The sequence below is a fragment of the Camelina sativa genome, chromosome 10, assembly GCF_000633955.1.
Source record: "Camelina sativa cultivar DH55 chromosome 10, Cs, whole genome shotgun sequence".
Classification (NCBI taxonomy): Eukaryota; Viridiplantae; Streptophyta; class Magnoliopsida; order Brassicales; family Brassicaceae; genus Camelina; species Camelina sativa.
Window position 1 is genome coordinate 22,603,640 of NC_025694.1, and position 17,257 is coordinate 22,620,896.

Sequence of the window (17,257 nt, forward strand, 5' to 3'; positions counted from 1 at the left end):
GATGTAAATCAAACTTTTCATAAAAAACACTTCACCATTATAATCGACTTGCACAACTATAAATACAAAAGTGTTAAATAATATAGAAATAAAACAACAAAAAATACAAAGTCAAATTATATTATACTCATATAATTATAAATTTATAATATATTATGTAATACTATTATCTCTACATTGTAAATGAAAAAGAACAATTAAAAATTGTATATTTGTTGACTAAATTAAATTTAATGACCAATAAAAATATATATATATATATATAATAAACAATAACATGTAGTCAATGGAAATTATACACTACATAATTATAGTACATTCAACAAAAAGAAAACATCTTATTTACATATATATATATATATGTAATATAATAAATGAATTATCTTTTCTATTTTTTTAATTAAAAATATAGACCGCGGTGTACCGCGGGTGAATATCTAGTATATATATATAATTTTATGATTTTATTGTAAATTATTAATAAAATATTTGAGTTAAAAATTTCATAATTTAGTTGACTATGCAATGTATCCAAAGATTGGTTTACAGATTTGTTCATAAAACTTGTATACACATATATTTCTAATATACAAAGATTATTATGCAAATAGTATTCACAGGAATCAAACTGTAATTCAAAAAATTAGAAAACAGTAAGATATCTATATATATATATATATATATAGTAACAAATATTTTGGGTTAGCCTTAACACAAATACCTTAAAAACATAATTGGGGGTAGATTTAGGATAAGATTTTCTGCATTCATTTCTAAACACACAAATCCACTATAAATTCAGTGTCCCTCTGTAAGCAATTTCACCAAAAACTATCCCTCTGTCTCTCTTTAGAGCTTTTACCATCTCCAGAAAACTCTTCATTGTCAAGAAATAACAAAACACCCAAAATGGTCTCTCTCTTTTCCTTTTTCATCTTTCTCTCTAGAGCTTGTGTCTGGCCATATAAACCAACTAGATACATTTCTATTTGGTATTTGGTATTGATAGTTGTGTCTACTAGTGTTGTTGGTACGATTCCATGGATTGGAAGAGACGACACTTCTTCTATCCTATGGAGATGTGTGTGGTAGGTTTACACGGCCAACCATATACTCAAATTAATTGTCATCATCTAAAGACGTCGAAAAATAGTGGAGGAGACCTCTAATTTTAAAGGTCTGAGTTGTTTATTTTGAATGGTTTTGTTTTGAAGTTTTCTGATTTCTCATTGTTTTATGATTATTTTCTGGTTGTATTCGGATCAAATTACAAAACTAATTTCTGTTTTCTTAGAAAAAGACATAATTTTGTATGTTGATCTTAGTCATACGGCTGGTATTACCAACGTTAACTCATTAATATAATGAAAGAGTTCAAAGCAGCCCTCATAGTGAGGGCACGATTACTCATTAATATAACAAACACATCTACTGTATATGGATCTAAGATCTTTCTATCATGCGGGATCTCGTATTTGTGGATCACAATTTGTCGTGGAGTCATATACTCAAATGTATTTTATTATATAAATATTGAAAGATATATTTAAGCTAGAAATTTTATTTAAATGATTAAAGAACGCGTTATTTTCACTTAAATATACTAAATATAGATTTATACTAAGTTGGGACCCGCACGTACGTGCGGAGTTATATATGTCAATATAACTCAAATTTAAATTGGTTTGGTTTTAGTAAGTTTGTGAATATTTGAAATAATTATGATTTCACTACAAAATTTTAATCCACATGACGGTATAACTGGATCAAACTTGAACCAAATTAGTAACCGTTAGATTTTTTATTAAACCCGTATACTATTAAATTAGAAAAAAAATCAGAAAAAATTAAAATTTCCGAATGGGATGACCTAAAATATCAAGTTGCGCAAACACACCTTAATAAGTGTATCTCGCAACAGATTTATTATTTTTTTGACCCATATAAAGCCCTTTTCGTGAAACCCACATGAGTAATGTGGGACACAACTATCGAGGTGTGTGCAGACACAACTATCTAGGTGTGTTTGTGCAGCTTGATAATTTAGATCATCACATATATTTTTTTTCCTAATTTATATAAAACATTTAAAGGGATTGGATAAAAGATCCAAACAGAAAACTCAGTATTTTCGTTTCGATATATCATAAAATAGATATTTACCTTTTTCTAAGTTGACGCTTAATCAAATTAGTTAGGTTTTGAGAATTGAAAATAGTTAAATAAAACTCATTCCCAATATGGGAAATTCTTGATATAGGACATTTCCGATATAAGACAAACTTTTATTTACGATTGGAAAGGGGATGGGACGGAAGCAAAAATTACAAAAGTCCCGCATTTTGCAAAAACACAAATATAAATTATAGTTTATTTATATATCATATGGTGTAATAAAAATAAAAATTTAATTGAATTTATTGTTATCACACAATTTATTATAAATTTCCAAATTATATAGGTGCAAATTATTATGAAGAAACAAATTTTCTTAAAACAAAAGTAAAAATTACAATGCTGAGTAGTAAATGGGACAAAAAAAAAGAGATAACGTTATTAAAAAAAGGGTAATTGTCATAAATACCACTAAAATAGGTTTTTATTCCAAAAATACCACAATTTAGTTTTTTTCCAAAAATACCACTAAAATGTAATTTTTTCAAAAAATACAACATAATTGTATTAAATTTCTAATACTAAAAACTAATTCCTAAATTCTAGATACTAAACCCTACCCCTAAAAACTATACACTAAAACTAAAACGAGACATTTTAAAAAAAAAATAAAAAACAGAGACATTTATCTCTTCCTTCCTCTCTTTTCCCCTTCATTCTTCTTTACTTCTTCTGAATCTCATCGATTTGAATCAAATCATTTGATTCACGACATGCATGTCTCTTCCTGATTCTCTACCTTCGTCTTCTTCTTATTCTCTTGTGACCCGCAAAGAAACCGGGTTTCACGACCATCAAGGAATCTTTCCAAGTATGATTACCGCCACGGGTGCGTACATGAGGGATAGTTCGACTTCCGGAGACACTTGGTCTTACGTTGTCGTCTTCGTCGTCTACCTTCTATTACATTGGTGAGATCGAATTTTCAATATATGCTTTGTTTCCGTTGTGTGAATGTTTTGATTGAGATATATAATTCTAATTTTATCACTTTGTGTATTTTTTAGCCAGATCCAATTTGAAGAATGTGCAACGAAGTTTATATGATTTGGTCGCTTTGGTTGATAAAGTCTGTCCTACTGATTTCTTTGGGTGAGGTTATTTTGATTTTGCAGCTAAATTTCCAAAAGTCTGTTTCAAACTTGCATCAAGTATAGGGAGGAATTGAAATTGTTTTTCACCGTTAACTCTTTATTCATCTAAACATTCTGGTTCATGATTTGAATTAGGAGGTGTATTTTTATCGTCGGTGCTACTAAAGCACTATGTTTGTTCCATTGGTTCAGCGTCACTTAAACTGTGGTTGTAGTTGTGTTCCAAAGTTTCATCGTCATTGTTGCTATATCAATGTTGCTTTGTTCAAAAGTAACTAAGTAAGCAAGCTTGACCTTGCAAATTTAAAGATTCAGATATTAAGGTGGGAGTCTCCCAAATGTTAAAAGCTTACCTTGTAAAATTCGCGAGAAAAGTGCATGTTTTTGTCTTGTAAAACATAGCTCGATGTTTATGTGTGCTTATACATGAAGCTGAATTCTAACAGTGTTTCCCTATGAAAAAAGTGTAGATAAATTAATTGTTAATACATATGTTTTAACATATAAATGAAAACGCATTTTATCATCTAATAGTTAAAACTAACGTTTAGAGGCTTGATTTGCAGAAGGAGGTGGCTTCAGCGGAAGTAGAGCATGTCTTTTGTGCTGTTATGGAATATTGAAGTAGTCTCAGATTTGGTTTACGAACCTAAATAAAACAAAAGAATGTAATAAAGTTCATGAGCAAAGAGATTTTGTGAAATGATTTTCTCATTAATTCCCCTAACAAACTTTACAATGTTTATCTATATACAGTCATTTACAGTAAACCGGAACTAATCTAAACTCGAAATCTAATCTATTAAGCTTAACCAAAACATATTAAACCAGCTTAATTATTCACTCCTAATACCCTCCCCCCTCAAGATGGAAGTGAGTAGATATTGATAACTCCCATCTTGCGAATATTATCTCTGAAAGGAGCTGGATGAAGAGCCTTTGTTAAAATATCAGCCAACTGATTGTCTGTACGCACAAACATAGTCTTGAGAACGCCATCTTCGATTGATTCTCTAACCTTGTGGCAGTCAAACTCTATATGTTTTGTGCGTTCATGATAAACGGAATGGTTAGCAATGTGAAGAGTTGCGGTGTTGTCACCATACAAATAGGCTGGATAAGTGAAAGGAATCCGCAATGCCTTCAAAATGTATGTGAACCAGAGCAACTCCTTGGTAGCTTTGCTCATCGCTCTGTATTCAGATTCTGCAGAGCTCATCGAGACCATCTGTTGTTTCTTAGATTTCCAAGATATCAATGATTGACCAAGGAAGATCGCAAAACCTGTCACCGACCTTCTACTGTCTGGACAAGCACCCCAGTCTGCGTCAGAAAACCCACAAATAGAGAAGTCATTGTCCTTACCATAGAAAAGTCCTTGACCAATGGTCCCTTTCAAGTAACGCATGATCTTGTGAGCAGCTTGAAGATGAAACTTCCGTGGAGCCGAACAATATTGTGCCAATTTGCCCACGGCAAAACAAATATCCGGTCTCGTAACGGTCAAATATTGTAATTTGCCAATCAATCTCCTATACTGCTTAGCATCAGGAATAAGTGCACTCTCAGCAGTAGATAAAAGTATAGGAATTGGTGAAGTATCGAGAGAGTCAGAAGGTGGTTCAATCTCCTCGAGTACCACCTTAGATTTCTTCTTAAACAATCCTGTTAATGACATATGCTGATCAGGCTTCATTGGAATAGGAGAAGGCTTGCAGTCCGAGAAACCAGTTTCTTCCAATAGATCAAGAACGTACTTCCTCTGAGAAAGAGTAATACCTGCATCACTTCGAGCAATTTCAATACCAAGGAAGAACTTTGGAGGACCAAGATCCCTTAACTGAAAGTGAGAACTCAACTGATCGCGCAAATGACCAGCAGCTACAGCATCTATACTAGCAATTAAGATGTCGTCAACATACACCAAGACAACAAGAAATTGATCACCCGTCTCCTTGACAAACAGAGTGTGATCACCATGACATGTTTCAAAACCAAGACCTTTCAAAGTAGCCTTGAATTTAAGAAACCACTGTTGAGATGCTTGTTTTAATCCATATATGGACTTATGCAAGCGACATACAGCAGTAGGAGAGACTGTTTCTCCTTGAATTTCAGCATAACCTGGTGGCAACTTCATGTATATTTCCTCATCGAGGTCACCATTCAAAAATGCATTAGAGATGTCTAACTGATGTAAAGACCACTGCATTTTAGGTGCGAGAGAAAGAACCATCTTTACCGTTGCCATCTTCACAACGGGTGAAAAAGTTTCAACAAAGTCAATTCCCTCTCATTGAGTATACCCCTTTGCCACCAAGCGAGCCTTGTATCGTTCAATACTTCCATCTGCATGATACTTGATTGTAAACAACCATTTACAACCTGCAGCAACCTTACCTGGAGGTAATTCACCAACACTCCACGTCTGAGTCCTTACAAAAGCACCAATCTCCTTTCCCACAGCATCAACCCATACCTTGTCCAGCCGAGCCTCTGAATAGTTTTTAGGAATTTTTGACTTTGCAATGGCATAAATAAAAGCACAGAAAGGCTGAGATAGATTTGAATAAGAAATATAATTTGCCAATGGATAAGGAGATGTGTTTGTAGTCTTAGTTATAGTAGGAGTATTATTATAGCAATGAAAGTCCTGCAAATGGGAAGGCAGTTTTCTCTGCCGAGTTGGTTTAGGTTCAAAAGGAACAGAAACCATGGAGGATGTCTCATCGATGGTATGAGAAGCATCAGAAGATGATTGCACTAGAGGCAAATGTTCATCATTGATTTATGCAGGGAGAGAAACATGAGGAAAGAAAGTCTTTGCATCATCTGAGATAGTAGATGATGAAGAAGGAAAGATATCCTCATAAAAAATGACATACCTTGAAATAGAAACTGAGTATGTCTCTATATCTAGTAGCTTATAACCTTTGTAGCCTGATGGATAGCCTAAGAATATACAAGCTCTAGCCCTAGGTTCAAATTTTTTTCTAGACTTAGAGGATGTACTACAATAACATAAACAACCAAAGGCTTTTAAACTATGATAATCAGGACTCTTATTAGTTAATTTCTCAAAGGGTGTCTTATTATCTAGGACAGGGGATGGTAATCTATTGATTAAAAATACTGCAGTTAATACACAATTGCCCCAATACTCTAGAGGAACACCTGACTGAAACATAAGAGACCTAGCTACATTCAACAAATGTTGATGCTTTCTTTCAACCACAGAGTTTTGTTCAGGAGTTTCAGGACAAGAATGAAAAGATTTAATTCCATTTTTTAGATAAAAATCAGCAAATTTCAATTCATGAGCATTGTCAGATCTCACAGAACAAACGTTAGTATTATATTGAGTTTCAATCATTTTAATAAAACCAGGAAAAACATGTAAAACATCAGATTTTTGTTTCAGCATATATATCCAAGTTGCTAGACTAAAATCATCAACTATTGTTAAGAAATAACGATATCCATCAACGGTTGGAACAGAAAAAGGACCCCAAGTGTCAATGTGATACAATTCAAAAGCTTTTTCACGCATATGATTCAATTATTTGAAAGGTAAATGTTTCTGTTTCGACAAATGAAAAATACGACAATGAACTTTAGCTTTATTGATATTTGATTTAGATAACAGTAAGACATCAAAGAGAAACTCTATTTTAGCAAACGATGGATGTCCTAACCTTTTATGCCACATTTCTAACTTATCTTTTGAAGTAGAACAGACAGACTTACCAGGAAAAGTAGAGCAAGACACATTAACAAGAGACTTATCCAAGTTCAAGACATATAAATTTGCGACTTGACTACCGTTCCCAATCATTAGGTCCTGAGTAAGAGCATGTATCATACATTCATCAGAAGTAAAACTCACTTTAGACTTCAAAGATTTAGTGATAACACTAACACTTAGCAAGTTAAATTTAAATTCAGGAATATGCAACACATTGTAAAGAGACAAAGCATCAGTAAGTTGAATATAACCAGTTCCCTCTATTTTAACTGTTTGACCATTTGGTAATCTAACAAAAGTTCTATCTAAGGCTTGGTACTCTATATAAAGATTTCTTTCATGAGTAACATGATGACTAGCTCCTGAATCTATAACCCAAGCTCTAAAAGAAAACTCAGTTTCATGAGGTATAGAAGATGTCAACATGTCAAAAAAAGTGAAATCATATAAAGATAGGAAAGTACCAGATATCTGTGAGATAGAAGGTACAAAGTTCGAAGTCGAGGCTATAGCTTTGTCAGGGCATGAAGTGATACTGGGAGATTGAAGCTTGGCACTAAGGTAAGAAATCATCTGTTGGATTTGATCATTCGACATTTCTCCATGCACTTATGTCCCCATTTGATCCTTCTGATCCTCAATCTGTCCAGTATTCGCCAAGTTTGTACTTCCAACATAATTGTTCTTCTTAGCTCTTGGATGACCAGGCGGATATCCGTGAATTTTGTAACACTTGTCCGTAGTGAGACCAACTCGAGAACAATGAGAACATTTGGGCTTTTGAAAGTTTCCTTGAGCCATCAGAATTGAGTTTTGATCCGGAATCACCGCTTGAGACTGGAAAGCAGTAGGAGGTGGCTTTGGCCTAGAAGAAACTCCCACTAATCTTTGACTCTCATCTTGATCCAACATGTTATAAATCTCATTCAATCCTGGTCTAGGCTTCATGTTCAGTATATGACTTCTGATACTATTGAATTCATCATTCATTCCCATGAGGAATTGTATCACACGACTCGTATCAGCTTCTTCAAGCAACTCCTTGACATGATCACAATCACACTTCTTCACATTTCTAGACTTAGTGTTGGCTAGCTGTTCCCACAAAGTCTTCTTCTTCGTGAAGTAGCTTGATAAATCAAGTTGACCTTGTCTCAAAGTCATTACAGCTTGTTCGAGTTGATACCTTCTTGGTAGATTATTCACTTTAAATCTTGTGAACAAATCATCCCACATTTCTGCTGCATCTTGATAGTATAAGATATTATCATAGATTTCCTTGCTCACAACATTGAGAATCCATGACTTCACCATACTATTGCATCTACTCCAGATCTTGAAATCGTAATCACTATCACATGACCTAGGTAAGGATCCATCAATGAAACTGAGTTTGTTCTTAGCATCTAGACTAATCCTCATCGCAATAGACCAGCTATTGTAATTCGTTCCATCAAGATCATGAGCAACAATCATCAAACCTGGGTGATCGGACGATTGAAGACTTAACGGACTGTCGAAAGTTTCCGATGACTTTGACGCAGAACCGTGAGTTCCATATCCTTCCGATTTGAGATTACGTTGTTGTTTCACCAATTCCACCTCTGGATCTTCAAGCACGACTGATCCGCGAGTGATCCTCACTGCAGATGTATCGATCTCAAGTGTTTCACTCCGATTCCTCAATTTTCCCCCTTTTTCACCATTTTCGCCAAAATCAAAGATGCAGAAGATGAACCGATGATGATAGAAACGATTTCGTCAGTGTGATTGTGGAGAATTTGAAGAAGAAGATAATGAAATCACAGAGATTTGCGGAAGAAAAGCTCTGATACCATGATAGAGTTCATGAGCAAAAAGATTTTCTCATTAATTCCCCTAACAAACTTTACAATGTTTTTCTATATACAACCATTTACAGTAAACCGGAACTAATCTAAACCGGAAATCTAATCTATTAAGCTTAACCAAAACATATTAAACCAGCTTAATTATTCACTCCTAATAGAATGTAAGTTAACTGAGGCTTTATTTTAACAATCTCATGTAGACATAAATTATGAAAAAATATATGAAAAAGCTCAACATCGAGGAATCACTCAATACCTGGAGGTGTAATGAAAACAAAATCTCTTCTTGAGAGGTTGCTTATGTTAACATCTTTGCTTCATGTAATGTTTAAAAAATATTATATTTAGTTATACAATAGAGACTACCATGTAATGTCAGTGATACATAACTTTTTCATATGGTATTTGTTTTGCAGTAGATAGGTGTATGTTTGCCAGTGTTAGGTAATTTCCATCATTCCTAGCAGGAAAGTTGGTAATGTCTCTAAAACTCTATTAAATGTTGAAGTAAGAGGAACAAATCCATTAGACTGATTATTATGACTAGGGGAGTGGAACTTGGAAGTATTCGTGTCCGCTTTCGTTGAATTGAAACATATTAAAAATCTATAAGAGAGTTTAGCTTTATTAGTAATTAAACTTGTAATATTGTGTTTCTTGGTGTTAGTGTTATGAGCTGCGGTGATGAGCCGTATTTATAGAGTTTAGAGCAGACAATAGAGTTTAATTTGAGAGAAGAGATAATCTTGTAGATCAAGCTAATAATATCTTGAAGATCTAAGATTTGCGGAATGTGTGAGTAGGATTTAGGATGATTATAAGGAATATGCTTCTAATATCTCAGTGGATTGAATGCAAGAACCGTTTAAGTTTTTTCTTTGATTCGATAAGGAATTTGCTGATATGGTTGGTTCCTAATTCTCCGTGAATCATAATTTATGATGATAAATAAGCATATTTATCCCCAAAATTATTTACTCAATTTGTTCAAAGGTCGCTGTAGAAGTATCTGTTTGGAAACAATTATATGGTAAACAGGATCCGAATAAGGTTACTCCTATGACTAAGGATCCGCGTCCCGTTGCTCTATTTAGCTTACCACTTTATCCTCATTGTTTTTTTCCTTCTTCGTTTGTTTTTTTTAAGCGCAAGGGTATCATATGGAATTTTTGTAAAGCTTTTTTTTTTTCCTACTTTTGTACTCCCCAATTAATAGTATAGATATATAAATATATGCAGTATTTAAAATGCATCATTTCAACAATGAAAAAGACATGTAGTTCACCTTTTTGTTTTATTTTCAGTTGTGTTAAGTACTGCTTATAGTCTGCTTTGAACCCTTTCACTATATTAGTGACTCAACTTAGGCATGCATAAAGCCTGCCCTGTGGTTGAAATCAATTATCCCTCATATCATATCCAAAGTTGGTTCAATTTATGCACCTCTTCCTAAGTCTTAGTCAGTCTACACAACTCATAATCTATAAAGCCTCTGGCTATACTATATTCCCTAATTTTCATCGTTTTATACTAAAAATTTAGGATTTGAACCATGATGTGTTGAATACTTATCTCTCCATGTTACTATATAAATCCAAATCCATGCCCACAAAGATACTCATAACAAAAATGTGAAGTGACATTCTCAATTTTTGCATCATACATGATTATTGTGTTATTGCATTGTACTTGATGGCTTGGGAGTTTAAATCCTGACAGTTCTGTTTCTCTCTAAGCATCCAGCGGCGACAAACATCTATTACTGAAGAGAAGAGAAGCGTGATCCTTGTAGAAAAGAATTAGGGCTCTTTGGTTTAATTTAATTAAACCAGAAAATAACTAAACCAATAATTAATTAAACCATTCTTTTGGTTAATCAATAAACCGATCAAGTTAATAAACCAACAGTGATTAAACCAAATCCACTTCAATTCCCGATATAAAAATCCAATATTCATATTTTTCAGGACACGGGCGTTACAAATTTAGCCTCGTTTAGCTTCCACATTATTTTCTTCGTTGACCGGATATTAGTTTTTCCGATTTACTCTTGGATAGAGTATCTTCAAGCTTTTGTTATCCTGACAGTCCTATGACAATGGTAGAAACATTGGTTCCATCATTAATAATACACCAATTCTTAGAAGAAGATCTAAGTAGCCTTTCTTCTAAAACCAAGTTTCTCCTTTGTCGTGCATCAAGGTTGCTGGAGGAAGAGACCTTGTGTTTGGGGCATAAAAGGAGGAGAAGGGAGATCCATCTTCTTCATGTGTGAGGGGAAGGATGAGATCTTGTATGGTGGATTGGGAGAGTAAAAGAGGCTCTCTCATGGTTGTTATCGAGGTAAGTCGTGTTGTTTGATGTTTAGTCAATAAGGGAATCGATAGTTATTAAGGATTAGGGTTTTGTGGCGAAAAGGAGCTTGAAGGAAGGTTCTGATTGTGGTTGATGTCGTTTAACACTATGGTGGTGTCGGTCGACACCAACACTTACATATGGACAGCACGGACTAGTCCAGGATGGCTACTTCAGAGCAACATTTGGAGGGTGAAACGGAGTCTGATTTGGCTGAAATATGGTGGGGAGCTTCCTAGTACTACATGCTCCATATCCAACGATGAATTTGTGGAATGAACGGTTAGTTAGTATTTTAATCAGAAGTTAATATTGACTTTTTCATGGTTGTGTTGTGGCAATGTTGTGATGTCAAGCGATACCAACATTTGGTCATGTGTTAGGGTCGTAGGAGAACGGCTGGAATTAGGATTCATCAATGGAGGATCAACGGAGGTGATGCCGAGGGCGTCAGTGTCATCAACACTAGGAGGGTGTCGATTGACACCATTTGTGTTGGATTGCAAGTTGTGCGTTGGGTGACGATCGAAACCAGGTGGAGGTGTCGATCGACACTGGAGGAGTTTATGGTGAATTGGAGTATTCGTGGGGGAGTATTATTTGTGGCTGGACGAAATCAAATATTTTAGCCCACCTCTCTTGTTACTCGGTCGGTAGGGTTGGTTGGCTGTGCAACTCAGTAACTAGATGAGGTGGTGTTTGGTGTATTTGTGGGAGTTTTTGTAGGGAGCGATTTCTACGTCGGTTGTCTCGTCGGAGTTATAGGGTTCCAGTGAGATCGTGTCCCCTGGATCTTGTGCGAGGATTGGGAATCTGGGTGTGGTCGTTTTAAAACTAAAGCTAAAATAGGTTAAATAATGATGTTATCAAGGACAAAACATAGGGAAATATCATGTGGTGATTTAAAGTCTCTTGGACGTAGCAAACTGACCGTCAGATATGGATGGACTTACGGGCCTAGAGAAAGGACATGATGCCCGTTAAAGAAGATGGACCCATTGGCTGGTAGTGTACATGGGCCCACTAAGAAAGGTGACGGTCAAAGCGTTACACAAACTTACAATTTCTAACGCCCGCGAACCAAATTTATGGTGTGGGTGTCAGTCAACACCAATGATGGTGACCATTAATCTGGTTAAGGTTCGGACTACTTCTGATTCTCTGGTTTGGCACGGCTGATTGGGAAAACCCTAGGGCTCTTGTATAAAAGGAAGCTCGCCCTATAGTGTCTGGTTAGTCGTTTGTCGCTTCTGTGAGTTGAGAGAAAGAGGATTCTCTGTGAGATCGTTCTGTGAGAAAAAGGGAATGTTTTGTGCCAGTTTTTGGTGTGTTCTGAACGTTGGGAAGGAGATCTAAGTGTGGGTGACGTGTTGAGGTTACTGTGAGGCTTGGATCTTGCGGTTCTTCGTCCTAATCTCTTTTTAAATCAATGTTAGTGTGTGACCATGGCTTATCTGAGCAGTTAGGATTTGTGTGATTTGATTTGGTTATTATGTGATTGATGCCTTGTTGTTTCTGTGCTTTTATGGTGTTGTGTGACCTTTTGTGGCCATGATTTGGATGTGTCATTGTGGGAGTGATATAGTGGAGTTTTGGGGTTGAATAATGGAGGAGATCGGCGTCGAAGGTATTGCAGGGTTGGGGTGTTGGGTGTAGATCGACACCATCAATTGGTCGTGATGGGATGTCACAATGGGTTTCGACCAACACTAGGTGGAGGTGTCAATCGACATCAAGGCAGAAGTAATGTTGTTTGGTGGTGGTGTGGACTGACACGAGCTGTTTTGGTTCATGATTGTCTGGTTTGGCGGTTTTTGTGTTGTTTTCTTGTGTATGATCTTAATTGTTTTTGTGTATAGCCTAGGAGATGGGAGGATCGCCTCACTAAGTATTTATGATAATACTTACACATCTCCTTGCTTGTGGTGCATGTAAATTGTGACATGGAAGCATGACGATGAGGAGGAGGATGGTATAGGGTCTCGACTGTTGTGTTGTGGTTAAATTTTTTTATTTGATTGTGGTTCAGATATGTTATTTATGTTGGTATCGAAGTTTAGAATCATGTTAGGTTGCTGATTTTTAATGGTTGTAATTGATATTGTATTTATATTGGTTTATTATGTTTCTGTTGTTTATATTGGTTGTTGTTGGTGTAATGATGATTTGTTGGTTAGTTAGTTTAATTAAGTATAATGGTGTGCTTAATTTCACTATTCCAACGGTATTTCGCGGGAGATTAACAGTACTTCAAAAAAGAATATAGAGTAATGAAAACTTTTAGAGAATCTAAATACATAAGTTTAAAATATTTATATGATAACTGGTGGTAATTGTGAATAAGGTTTTCTACTCCTTCTCTTTTTTTTTTGTCAACAAAACATTAATTAGAAGAGAACTCCAAGGTTGGTAGCCCAAAACGGAGGCAATCGTCTTTCTAACTTGAAAAACGTGGGATTTTAGATAGGGTTAAGAACAGAAAAGACTCCCAGAGCACATTGAAATCATCTAGTTGGTACGAAAAAGCCGGCAAATCTTCAGGGATCTAAACCATCGCAACTAGCTCTGCACAATCCGTCTCGAAGCTCTGACAAAAAACTTCGCTAGAAAGGATACTCTCCATGTCCCAAATCAGTGTTTCTAATTCTGAATGAAAGGGGGGGGGGAGGGTGGGAGAAGGAATTTATCGAAGACTTTGCTCCCAACAGTAAGGTCTCATCCTCACTATTACAACACCACCATCCCAAACTTAAATTTAAGTTTGTTGCTTTCCAAGAGCAATCTATCTGACAACGAGGTAAATGACAATTGATTTCCAAAGAGTCTAAGGTCCCTGAGGAGTCCTCCGACAATGATTGCGTCTTCTCCCATAGTAAATTTTCACACAAAGCCTATTTAATAATATCATATGGCTCTAGCTCTGTTCTTTGAACTTTTTTTTTATTCATGTCTTTCCAAAGTGCCATAAGATCCATGGTAACTGTAGATGTTTTTCCCGTTCTCCCGATTGAGGTGATCACCTCCAGAAAAAAAAATCTAAGTTTGCATACACTGAATCATGGGGAAAACCCCCTGGTATTCCCTTGGTCTTATCGGAACCGAAGACAACTCCCAAATTTTACGCAAACATGTACACACAAAGAGAGCATGGTTAATTGTCTCGATAGTGGAATCACATATTTTTCACTGAGTGTCACATTGTACGCCTTGGTGAGCTAAGCAGTCCGTCACAAGGAGGGAACTAGATGCAATTTGCCTTAATTTGTGGTGCAACGAGAATTTTCCATGCATGAGCTCTTACAGCTGTATAAGTTGGGCCAAACTCTATTTCGTCAACCATTTCCCGTGCTAGCCTATAACCTGATTTAACGGAATATTTCCTAGATTTGGTATAGTGCCATACCAACCGATCTGGCTTGAAAGACTTACTAACCGCAAAACTCTGAATAATCTGAATACCCTCCGGTTCTAAAAATACCTGAAGGATAGGCAAACACCATTCCTTAGTGACCGAATTGAATTGATTAGCCATTAAATTTGGTCCCAATAACCTACCCCTACCATTTTGTTGATCACCCATTCGTCAGGTATCTAAGGATGTCGCCAAACAGAAATATTAAACCCAGATCCTATCTTCCATCTCTTTCCACTGAACTTTTGTTAGAATATATACTTTTCCAACCAAACGATAAAAAATGCGGCTTTGGCCATTAAAGTGTGATTGTTCCTAAAATACCTGCCTTTCAACACCCGGACCAATATGGAATTTGGATATTGAATTAAACGCTGATACTGCTAAGCTAGCATCACATTGTTATTTTCTACTTCTTATTTTTACATACAAATTCAATATATTAAGAACTTGCATTACAAACTATAACGCATCTCTTTCTCTCTAGAGCCATTACCTTTCACCATAGTTTATAGTTCAAAAAGCATGGTTTACTGTTTTGTTCAGAAAACTTGTATAAATATATATAATGTACAAAGATTATTGTGCCAATAGTATTTTGTGGGACGTAAACGGTAATTACAAACAATGGAAATAGTCATTTAGATCACAACTTTTTAAGTCATAACGGCAACCCCAGTGGGGAGATATACTTTTGGCCTCTTAAATTTTTTAATTAATATATTATGTACTTTTATATAGAATAAGAACTTTGGGAATCTTAGATAATTTTTTCCCCTCTAATGGTGGTTTTTAATTTTGAGTCTCTTAATTTGAACTTTTTTTTTTAAAATAAAAAATTTAAATTAAAATATGAAATTATTGCACTTGAGATATATATTTATAAAATTATTGCATTTCATAATTTAAACATAGAAAACACTAAAACATAATAAAATAGAAGTACAATGCATAAAAAGGGAAAATGATTAATTGTATTATTGCAATTCATAAAAAGGAAAAAACAGAGTAACAACAAAATCACATGAACAAATTCATAAAAGAAAAAAAACAGAGTGTAAAAGAAGAGTTAAGAGGAAAAAGAAGAAGCAAGCGTGTCCTTGTCTCCTTGAGACATCGAAACTTTTTGATACAGTAAACATATTACATATAAATTCTAACAAGACATAATGAACATTATAATTTAAAAAAAAAACAAACAAACACTATATATTCTTACATATAATACAATGTATATATATATATATATGGATAATTTTATACATTACTAATTTATAGTATTGATGAGATCATATAATTAGTAAGATTTTCAAAAAAAAAAAAAAATAATTCCACTTATACTCTAATTTAGGCATTTCTTTGCCATGTGTGAAATAGATTCCATCTTCTCTAGCATCCCAGAAGTTCTTTTTAGAATGAATGATGATACCACCACCTGCATATGCCTCAAACTCTGCATGAAACTTGTAATGAGGTCCTTGCCATAAGTAACAATCAAATGATGTTATCAGAAAACTTTCATAGAAACTAAAATCGTAGGTTTCTCCGGTACGCAAGAAATGGAAGCCTAGATCGTCGTCGACTGATTTACAATGAATCTTCAAGACGTTGTTTTGACCAAGGGAACTCTTGACGAATACGGTGCTTTTCTTCGGCCATTTAAATTTTGCGTCACTCAATCCTACACACAATCCAATAAAGAGCAGAAAACACAAGAGACGATTCATTGTGTGACTTTTTGAATTGGCCTTCCTTCTATACTTCTTTAGAATTTAGAAGTAATATGTATATAAGAAAGAGGGACAATGTTCTTTTTATACAAGTGTGTTACATGGTTATTCATTAAGTTTTGGTACTTCGTATCCATTAGATCTTAGATCGATACACACAGAGAGAGGTAGGTACGTAGGTAGGTAGATAGGTAGGTACAACTTACAAGCCAAGGAGTGTTGCAGAGACTATCTCAGGAGTACGGTTAAGCATGACGTGGATAACATCAGGCTCTTGAAAGCTGCCATAGACGAAAACATTGTGAAGCTGAGGAGAACTAGAGCTACTCATGTTTTTGTGTGTATCTTCTTCTCTGAAGCTGAGAAAATGTTATTTCTCTATAGCTTTTGAGTTTATAAACGTCAAATAAAGAATATAAACACGTAACTGGTGGAAGTGAAATATAATGATTAAATCTGTTGTTTATAATTATCCTGTATGAATTTTAACTAATTCTATATATTTTTTACTTTTGGAATTTTTTTTTTGTTTAGAGAATCTAGGAAACTCATAAATTAATAAATTTAATTGCATAATTTGTTAAGAATAAAATATATTCAAGTACGCAACAAGATCCAAATTAATTTGACCGATGATTTGTCAGAGTTTATAATTTGTTAAGAATAAAATATATTCAACAACCTGTCAGAGTTTATGATTTGTTAAGAATAAAAGATATTCAACAGTCTTTCACTAGAAACATTACAAGGAAGGAGGAATGGAGAGGAATGCAGAGAGGACAATTTGTGTTTGTCCACCGTTTTACATTATTGTAAGATTTTTTTCTTTTTTTGAAAAAGAACATTATTGTAAGATAATAATGACACTTTCATTTTAGTGTCCATTTTATTTTATC

At 34.8% G+C, this 17,257-nt stretch overlaps 2 protein-coding genes across 2 annotated transcripts; both read right to left on the reverse strand.

Annotated features, from left to right (window-relative positions):
- On the reverse strand, positions 7,624-15,137 carry LOC104720623. The gene is made up of 2 exons (XM_010438504.1): positions 15,128-15,137; positions 7,624-8,708 (listed from the first exon to the last, which is right to left on the reverse strand). The coding sequence occupies exons 1-2, from the start codon at positions 15,135-15,137 to the stop codon at positions 7,624-7,626; spliced, it is 1,095 nt and encodes a 364-aa protein (XP_010436806.1).
- Positions 15,720-16,450, reverse strand: LOC104719609. The gene has a single exon (XM_010437560.2). It carries the CDS (start codon positions 16,356-16,358, stop codon positions 15,921-15,923), a length of 438 nt encoding a protein of 145 aa, XP_010435862.1. The 5' UTR covers positions 16,359-16,450; the 3' UTR covers positions 15,720-15,920.

Coding starts and splice junctions, on each gene's coding strand:
- LOC104719609 (XM_010437560.2), bottom strand. CDS start 16,358: ATGAATCGTCTCTTGTGTTTTCTGCTCTTTATTGGATTGTGTGTAGGA.